This window comes from Homalodisca vitripennis, chromosome 2, assembly GCF_021130785.1.
Source record: "Homalodisca vitripennis isolate AUS2020 chromosome 2, UT_GWSS_2.1, whole genome shotgun sequence".
Taxonomy (NCBI): domain Eukaryota; kingdom Metazoa; phylum Arthropoda; class Insecta; order Hemiptera; family Cicadellidae; genus Homalodisca; species Homalodisca vitripennis.
In genome coordinates, this window is record NC_060208.1 from 145,473,902 (window position 1) to 145,485,000 (window position 11,099).

Genomic DNA, 11,099 nt, shown 5'->3' on the forward strand with positions numbered 1-11,099 from the left:
TTATATATTTTAAAAATAAACACATAACAGTTATATAACTATAGATTCAGATTAAACTACAGTAATGGTCCAGAAATAATATCGTCCTTTATTTCACCAAATTTAGCCTTTAGCATAAACCTCTTGTTTATAATTTACCGTTTTATACCAAATATGGAACTTTGAGTTGTATTTTTGCTTGCAAAATTAAATTACTTAACTATAAAAGGTAAGGTTGAGATCTAAAATAACAAGTGTAAATAGTGAAAAATGTCTAATATGGACTATTTATTTGTTTTTATCTTTATTATATTATATTACATGAAAAACACATTTGATGTGCTATGAGATATATTGCATTATGATTTCAAGTTATATAACGAATAATCATATTTCATAACAGTTAAAGTTCTAAAAGATTTTTTATATAAGGAAAACTAATTGTAATTTTAATAAAATATCAGTGCTAATGTTGTAGAAAAAAATATACAACACAGATAAGCATAGATCTCCTAAAATGGAACAAATTCGTTTGTTATCTGGCCATTGCCAAGAACTCAGCGACGGAAGTAAGAGCAGCATCCGGCTGACGTGGGTGACAGAGATAACCTTATTGTTCATTGCAGTCTCTTCGACTCCCTATATTGATAACGATATGATCTGGTTACAGGTTAGTCCAGTACTTGGGTTACCTCGTTACAGGACACGTTTCCATGTTTTCTTTCGATGCAAAACTTTTTCCGGTACTCATATATTTTAAATTTAGTATCTAGTAAAATTATTTATGTCTATGTTTGAATATGATGTGAATATAGTACTATAAATCTACATTGCAATGCATTTTACTATTCTCTATTATATTGATAGTAATTTACAGTCACCGGAAATTACTAACAATGATGAATCATTAAATGAGGATTGAAACAATCGATCGATCTTATATAATAGGAACTTATGGTTAACACTAATTTTGTAATAAATTGTTTCAGAGATTCCTGGACCAACTAAAAGGGTATATCCGGGACCACCATATGACGAAGAAGACCAACAATATGAGGTGTACGGATCAGCAGAGGATGAAGATCAGGATGAACTCTCTAACTCAGTACAGGTAGTTGCGGGTTGGGGACAGACTCCAACCTCGGGGACCCCGTCGAGAGGGACCTTTAATACTGTACATGTTGACTCTTCTGCACCGAGCAGTGCTTCAAGGCCAAGCAGTCTCCTGGCTTGGAGTGTCTTGCTGCTCAGGTTTCAGTGGTTGGGGAAGCCCCGACCATCCGGACATCAATCTTCAAATACTCTCCATCCTAAAACTACCCCAAATGCGAGTAGTGCTTCCGTATTCTCAGACATCCTCTCGTACGTCTTCACGGCGCTTTGACGCTACGCTTGACCACTTGGGACTTTACCCTTTTTTAAACTTAGCTCTGTTGTTTTATACTTAGCAATATGAACTGTAAGAGACTGAATTAATCTATATGACGTTGTTAATCTATATTACTAGGTTTGTGATGCTTACTTCTGACTTAACGAAAGAACCATTTTTAATAAAAAGACCTTTGATATGCTTTGGTAGATAAAATAGGATCTAACCCCTGCAATAATATAGCGGTTAATAGTTGTACCTAATCCATGAAATGATAGTTTTGTCTTTAACTGCAAATAAGTAATTTATGGTCAATATGTTGCATTTTATTTGAGTTAACTTTATAGATTTTTGTTATGTTAAAAGACTAACAAAAGAAGTCAATACATTTTTAACTTTTACTGTTTCGCAATAAATGTTAAGGGCGAAAACAAAACAAATTAAATTTAACAATAATCATGTAATTTATTGATTGAAAGAATAACAGGCACTCTCTATGATATAATTATGATATCATGCCGTAAAGCGTCTCAAATTCTTAAAAGAAAACAGCTTAGTTATAATAAATAGTTGAGACAAGGCAGTCACTGTGTAGTTGTGTAAGATTTCAAGCAGGTTGCATAACTTTGTTGAGAAAAAATAAAGCTAACATCTGACGGAACCCCCTATTGTTCTGTGCCTATTTAATTTTAAGGCTTTATCATATTTGAGATAAAATTTTCTTTTATGTGCAGTTATCTAGTGGGAGTGGAAGTACATAACATTATATCAGTGGTCGCTTTAGTAGAAATACTATAACATATTATCTACCATTGTGCTAACGCACGATTGAAATGAGTGCATTTAACTAACAGTAGGCATCATTAATAACGATATTAATAACATTCTATGTTTTTAATCATTGTTTACTATGGTAAGAATAATAATTGTTAGTTTAATGTGTGTCAATACGATTTACAATTAAACGTTTATAAACACATCAAGAATGAAAGCAATAGCTTTTTGTAAGGATTCACGGAATCCGATATAAAGGTGACTACACTTATAAAGCTCATTATAAACAATAAAGTGGAATGTTGTGAAATATATCTGTTGTATTGTTATAAAACAAATAAAAGTTTTCAATAAACATTGAATTACAAAAAATATTTGGTCCACCGGGACATGTATTTTGTTTATGTATTGAAAATTAAACTAGGCTATTGCCGTTTATCCAAATTTAGTTATAAAATAATTCAAATATTGAATGTGAAATATGCATTATAAGTAATAAATTTGAATGGATCTTACCTTTCATTCGTAAATAGTTATTCATGAAGTCCTCGATAGAATTATATCTGAGAAAGTGATGTAAGGTTTACAGAATAACCATGCACTGAGTTCATTAAACTGTCAGAAAAGCAGAATTGCCGACAAATATTCTAAAAGCTTAAATTATTAGTACTATACATAAAATACCCCTCGATTAATAAATCGAACGATACGCACAAGTGGGTAACTCATTGACTTTTAAGACAAAGAAAATTGTTTTCATGACAACCAAAAATATAGTACAGTTAAAAAAATATAGTTAATTATATTTAGAAGTCTTCGAGGTAGTATTAAAACAAATAAAATTAACAAATTTAAAACTTTCCAATTTTTTCGTAGAATACCCAAAATACATAGCAGCAACAGAATGTAGTGTATGTTTAATTAGCAGTAGAGTGAAGACATTGTAGGGTATATTTTTAACGTTAAATAACAAACGCAAAAATTACCTGAAATGCTAAGAATTAAAGATTCTAAGAGAGAAAATTGAAAGAATAGTTAGCAATATACTTGCAACTACATCCTTTGTAGAGCTAACAAAAATTATGTCACTTAACCCACATACATTAATTCAAATTATATACTTCTAGATCAAATTTCTATAAAACCAGTTAAATAATAATATAAGGATTGTTGTGTGTCTAACACCTGATATGAAAAAATAGATTATTTGGAGTTTGTAGTGAAGTATTCTGTTCCATAGACCATGGGAATGTTATAAAATAAGAGCACTGCAATAAAGAATACAATAGTGATCAAACATGTCCTGACCACATACTTTCGTATGAAGGATGAAACGTATAAGATTATGAAATTATTAATATATTGTTGCACACTGAAACATAAATCCTACGTTATGTATCTATTTATAACCACAGAAAAAAGTATGTTTTTAATATTAATCAGTTATTGCAAAAGATAATAGTGTGAAGCTCTCACGTAAACATAACCCTTCTTTCAATGTGCAAATCAAGATATATATATATATATATATTGATATTTTTTTTAAAGGAACACAACTCTATAGGGATATAATTATTTCTTTATGTGTCGTTTCCATGAACATTTACTATAGTTTACACATTTTTCCTGACTGCACGAAAATGTGCTTAAACTTTTAACATAGATCAAATCCATTATAACTTGGGATACTAATGATCACTGAAACATACCTAAATATAAAAAGTATTTTGATGTCTTGATGATCTGTCTAATGATGATGATGGTCGTGATATCTTATAACCGTTTTTTTATTTGTCTTATATGATATTTTTAAACCTGTAAACTTGTAGAAAACTGACATCTATACTGTCGAAATATCCCACAGATGCTCTGTATGAAAATATTTCACATTGCAGCTACTTACTGACTGTCCAAAATCTTAAGGTCCCTCTACCATTCTACGAATTGATCATTGAAATTGAATCGTAATTTGAGGAATGACAGTCGAACATTAGATCCTTCTTCAAATCTCTTTAATCATTTTCAGAAGATTTATAACCCGTGTTGTTTTTTATTTATATTAATGTGGTTCCAGAAATTAGTTTTGAACTCACAACGTATAATCATACTATATTTAATAATTAAATATAGTAACCAGTTGTCTAACATGATTAGTAGGAACGTTTTAATATAAAGCCTTGTGAGCATTTGAAAGTTTCTAAAAATAATCAATAATATTGTTCATCCAAGCTTTTACTCCTATTATTCCACAACATAATTCAAAATATGGTGGGATTTAATAGTATGTGACATCAGAGACAAGCTCTATTAGACACAGCTTCGTATTAAAATTGTCAGCTTATATGGAACAAAACTACACAAAAGTATTTTGTAACAAAATTTATATATAAATACATATATATTTACAATATTAATTCATATATAGTCAATCTAAATATTTCATTGGTACTACGTAAAGCTTCTTATCAATAATATATCTATTTTATAATTTTTCTATTAATTTCCTTTATATTTCATTAATAATTCAGACAACATGTAGAATTGTTACAATTAATCCAGTTCTATAAACGTATACCAATGCATAATTTTTGATTGTTTAAGATCTCTTAACTTTAAACACTTTAAGTTATTTATTAAGTATTATTTAAAACGTATTGTTCTTTGACAACCAAATAAATATGATGTAAAACGAATTTATGTTATTTGTAATATAGCAAAATATCATTATGTATGGTTTATTAATGTTAGCCTGTTTGAAGTAGCTTTTGTACGAAAGTGTAAATAATCATATATTTGGTATATTTATTGTTAGAAAGCAGAAATATAAAAATTGTTTTGACGATTGTCAAGTTTGTACGATCCACAGCTAATGTATATACGAGAGGTGTGCCTAATGTACCATTCATAAAGGACTAATTATATAATCAGCTAGATGTAGACGATTGCTTCTGTATATAATAATATATACATCAGTTCACCTAGAGCTTACAGTTAAGTGCGTCGACAATAATATGCTCCTCTCCAAGACATTTTAATTATGTTTTTCTGCTACGCAGCAGTAACAATTGAATAGTTTGTATAAATAGAGTTTACGTACATGAAATTAGAAGCTCAATATTTAGAGCTATCCATATTTCCTCTGTTTCTTAAGTTAAAGTAATTATTTTTTATTTATTAGGACTGATTTATTATATTTTCCAGAAACACTTGTAATTTGTTGTAAAACGTAGCATTTTATTAAAATTGACTTGCAAATCTATCTTTAAAACATCAAACTGTAGCAGTATAGTATCTTCAATTAAAATCTACATTTTTCAAAGAATATTAATTTTTATAGATCTCTTTTGCATAAGTAATGTTAAAACCATTACAAAATAGTCATTGAACAAATATATTTTAGTGTTAATTGGCCTTTTAATACTTCTGATATATATTTGTTGCAATAAAGTGACTTAGTTCTCTAAGGTGAATTAAATCAATAAAAAATCTCATTAATAAATATTTTGTTTTGTATTTACAAATTGCAAATTACTTACAAAATATATGTATACAGATTAATATATTTACTAAGCTGCTTGTAGATGTCCCATGTAAATTTCCTCGATGTATGCAACCCATATTACAGGAATATAATGTGATGTATGATAAGTTGTACATTCATTTAGTAGGCTGTGGAAATCATCGTATAACAATGTTGTTTTATGTAAGTGGTTTTGTTGTTCCATATGTGTTATCAGATCTAGAACAAGTTAAATATTTTGAATTAGTGAGACTTTATTGTACAATGATATATAAATAAAGATATTGTTTCTTTTACATGGAAAACATTATTTATACACTTTCATCTTTTATTCTTACTTAGCTAAAAGAGTACTTTTTAAACGTTTAATGTAGTTTGTTATTATATTTGTGTAATGTGTATTATGTATGATTCTTTAAATTACTCGTAAATATGCTGCATTCATTGTTTAGCTTCGCATAGGATAACTTCTAAAAACATAAGATAACCAAAAGAACAAATTTTTTATCGCTGCAAGATGTAAAACACATCGTAGTTTCTTGTATAGAAGTAAAAGTCTTATTTTAAATAGTTAAAGTAGTAAATCAATGGATTTTTTCTATAAAACATAGATAAACTGCCAAAAGGGGAGCGTGGGAAGAAAAATGCATTTAAGTTTATACAAATTTCATAATAAAAATAGCATTTATATTTATATCATAGTTCATTCTACTAAGATTTCAAATGTATAATAAAGTAATAGATCGACTAGGCATTTAATTGTCTACTTTTATTGAAACTTTAATTTATTACTTTTTATTTTACTTATAGGCCTATTACCCTACTTTATAAATATTACGCTACACTATGCCCTTGGCCCTAAAGTGCAAAGGGACTATCTAATTTCTGTTTAACTCCACAGGTTTAAAAAAATATTTTATATATAATATTAGGTAATTAAAATATTAGTACAACGTTGAAAAAACGAAAACACTAATTCTTTTACTCTCTAAAATCAGAATACAACCCATAGACATAAACATGTCTCCACTCTTTTGTTTTCCACAAAAACTGATTTAGTGTTTTCGTATTCGAAGATTTTACATTTTATATGTCTAATAAATGACAAAAATAGAAATAAACTATTGTAATAGATAAACCAGTAATATTTTTTTCCCGATATTCATATAATTAAAAAGCAATAATTTGTTATTGCAACAATTAAATGTCTTTCATGTTTTCCTCCAATTATCTGTTTTAAGTACCTAATTTTGAAATTACTTCTTTTAAAACATCAAATTTTTGACTGAGCGTTATAAACGCGTTATATTTAACAATGCCTTATATGTTAAATCGTTATTAGAACAGTAATACAATACAATCTGTTGAAGATTATTTACTCTCAAGAAGTTTGTTTTATAAATACATCCTACCACGTAAAGAAAGTCAATTGGATTATTATTATCTCACTAAATAGCATGATGTATCACATTATGTAGAACTTATGTAAATTTGTATTACTATTATTTCCTTTTATGTTCAATAATTTATTAAACAATAAATATTAGTTCTGTAACAGCAAATAGTCGATAGCAGTGTTTTTAATATATTCCAGTCCTATCTTACCGTGGTATGATATGGTTATACTGTAAAAAATGCGTAATTACTATGTGGTATAAAACATAAAAAATATAATTTAATATGAACATGAATATATGTATTTACTCTGGATATCCAATATATTACCATCGTGCGTTTGAAAGATACAATCTTTATGATTTTTTGCGAACTATTTCCTGGCATTTATATTCCAGTCTAAAACGTTACTCAGTTTAAAACATAACTTGTTGATTAAAGCATGTTGATTTTTAAATTTAAAGTTTTAAGTACCTTGTTTATTTATTAATTAGTTTAAGTGCGTTATGTGCACTATTTTTAACAAGTAGAAACCACAATACACTTGTTTAGAATTATGATTCAAGATTAACTCAATTTATCTAACTGTATTATGATTAAGTTCCAGTCAACTCCATCCTATCATAAAGAGATACATACGACACATAGTAGGAGGCATTTTACATTTTTGGCTATATTGCATCACAAAATCGCGATGGTTTCAAGGACAATAAATATAGTTTTTAAATTTGCGTTCAGTCCGATAGATTTTATTATAAAACTAATAAATGCATCTTTCTTTCTTCAATTTGCTTTAGAGATCAGAACGTAAGGATATCACTATCAAGAACGTCGGTACTGTGGACGGGGCGTAATAGTACATAATATATATTGATCCAATATCAGGCTAGATTAAAGAATTATGGTGAATAGTTTACCGCATAGAACAACCAATATTTATATTCTTGTTACTACACGTATTAGTTTACTAACTTTCTAATATACTGTTAGGCAATAATAAAAGGAATTAAAAAAGATATCATGATATATATATATATATATATATATATATATATATATATATATATATATATACATATTTATTAGACCTTTTGACAGACAAGAATAAAGCTTTTAGGAACATTTAGGTTACCGTATCGAGCATTTATATCGCTGAAGATTGAGTAATTGTTTTGTATTCGCTGGGCAATTGGAGTGATTTGATTCGATTGTTCGCCATGAAAGCAATTTCCCGCCAATTTCCTTCTGTCAAACACTCCTTTAGGACAGACGGCATTGTTACACTATAACAGGTGCTGTCAGTTGAAATGAACACTAGTAGTTTAAAGTATTATATTTTCAGTAATTATGTTTATATCAAATTACTACTGTAATTAAAATAAGATATATTTATGCAAAAAATGCCTAGATGGAGGAATTTTGCTTAACATGTTAAAACAAAGGGGTTTGAGCCCAAGAATTCGATTGGTGCTATCTCTTATGCCAGGGATATTTTTAATTGTTATTATGAATAAAAATGAAAGTTATCGTCTAACATTTGGTTTATTAGGTGCTGAAAACAAGAACAACATCTGCGAATTTTGTAACATATTAGTAACACAATTATATAACCTGTGAAGCGTAGTTATATGGTATATTACAGTAAGTTGTCGACAAATGTGATGAGATCATTGCATGTAATTGGTTGGTTTGATAAAAAGCAATGTAGTTTAATCTGTAATATTTAACTCCTAACAATATATGCCGCTAATGTCACACTAACATATTAGGTAAATTTCATAGAATTACAATTACCCTTGCGGTTTATTTTCCGGCAGGTTTTCTTTTTTGGGGATTTGTAATATATATGTATGTATGGGCTTATACAACATAACATGATGTTATAAACAAGATAACTGAAATATTTTTATAAATCCAGACAATCTTGAGTTAGAGGTAGTATTTGCATATAGCTTGAACATGTTCGTTAATCCAGTCTTAACCAATAAAACCTTTTAAGATGGTGACCATTCGCATTTGTGCAATAATTTTAACTCGACTATTTCTCAAGGAAGATTGTTTATGGAAAGATTCTTGATAATTTTAAAATCCATAACAAATTAAATTGTTGTACGATATCTCCTCTGTTTCAAGATGGTGGCAGGTTAATTTTTGGATAAGGAAATATACTATCTTAATTCAATATACATTGCAGAGAAAACATTTTTTTAATAATTTACGTTAATATATCTTTCTACCTGTTTGATTAAATAAATTATTCCCACATTGTAATATCTCCTACAGTTTCAAGATTGTGGCTGTTAAATAATTTTTAAAAAAGGGTAGATTTAGTTTGCATCATAACGCATTATTGGGGAATATATTTTTCAAAGAGAAATTACAACAATGTGTTATCTCTTACGCATTTTAAAAAAATCGTCAATTACTAAGATTTACAGGGATTTGAATATTATACAACATTTATGGTTTAATTGTGAATAAGATAAATGCCAATATTCTAGATAATTCTCTATAGATTCAGACATAAATTACACAGATACAGTATTTGCACATCGTTAAGGTTAAGTGGAGACTATTCACATTCATGTAAAAAATCTATTTCAACCAATTCCTTTGCAAAAATTTATTTTCAAATAAAAAAACTTATATTCTTTTCCTTCTTTTGAAATACGATTATTTTAAAGTTTGGAAAAACAATTGTAAACTCTATAACTATAAAAATACTTATACATTACCTGAATAAGTCCGTAGACTAGCCTGAAGCAATTAAATATTGAAGACGGTGGGTTTTTGCATTTGTGCAAAGGGTTTATCTCGGGCATTCTCGTACAAAATCTTAAAAATTTTTTAAGACTGTCATAAATTCCATGGAATTTTCACTCATTTTGAGTTATTTCTTACAGATACAAGTTGGCGGCCACAGAAAAATTCAGTTTACAATTGAACAGGAAATTATGTTTATAAGTACATACAATCTACGTTTTTACACACATATCTATATGCATTATAACCTTTGAAGATGGCGAAGAAATATCCGAAAGTATTAGGTTTAAATTAACAAGCCAACCTTTAGCGTTACCGTCACAACAGATGTTTGCAAATTAATTCATAATGAATCTTCATTTTGACATTACCAGAAAACAGCCACGTGTGAAATATACTATTCTTCCAACTGCGTGGAAGGGATGTTTTACTGGATTTTTTTAGTATGATTAAGAACGAACTACTAAGCTTTGTGAAGCATGAAACTCAATAGACTCAAAGATTATAAATTACCATCATAAATCAGTCCAAATTTTATATCCGTGAGTTAAATTTATCTGCAATAAGATGACGTGAATATTTATAGTAAGCTCAAATTGGTACGTCAAGACCATAAATAAATGGTTAACGATATTGAGAACAAACTTCGTACACTGACAGTATCAAATTAGCTCGTTTGGTACTTTGTTATTACCCGGAAGCTACTATTTTTAGAAGTGTTTTAAATACTGGGGACCTAAATAAATCACATTATTAGAAAGATAAAACTGGATTTCATTTATTGTGAAAAGGACATATCATTATGAAGAGTGGTTCTTGTTTCATGCCTCCTAAAAAGTAGCGGTTTCAGCGAGAAGGAGGCCACCATGTCCCTGTCTACTACCTGTTCCTACGAAATATAAGTAGATTTAGATTAGATTATTATAAACATATTACTAGCTTTATGAAAGTTAAAAATAAGTTTGACGAAAACTCACGAGATTTGAGATTAAATTTGGGTACTATCTAGAGGGATATTTTACTTTCTTCGCCAGAAGTACGGGGTGGCACCGATGCGCCACTGAAGCCCGTACTGATGGCCAGAAGCATTTCCGATCGGAACTTTCCCGACCACAAATCACGTCCCAGATCGTCCAACTTTGCCGACGTCAGGGTGTAGCTCGAAATAGTACCTAAATTCAAGGTCAGATCACGTGAGGGCTCTCAACTTTTTGTATTTATAATACGTACTTCGTATATCCCGATAACAAATAGTAGATAGGGACATGGTGGCCTCATCACCAATATTGTTTCTTTTTG

The 11,099-nt window shown here is 29.0% G+C and overlaps 1 protein-coding gene across 1 annotated transcript in view; it reads left to right on the forward strand.

The window, feature by feature from the left end:
- Nucleotides 1–5,938, forward strand: part of LOC124354846 (lachesin-like) — an 87,043-nt gene extending 81,105 nt beyond the window's left edge. Inside the window, exon 9 of the mRNA XM_046805602.1 lies at nucleotides 969–5,938. Within this exon, the coding sequence (XP_046661558.1) occupies nucleotides 969–1,363 (395 nt within the window). The 3' untranslated portion in view covers nucleotides 1,364–5,938. The remainder of the gene's footprint in view (nucleotides 1–968) is intronic.
- The last annotated feature ends 5,161 nt before the right edge of the window (nucleotides 5,939–11,099 follow it).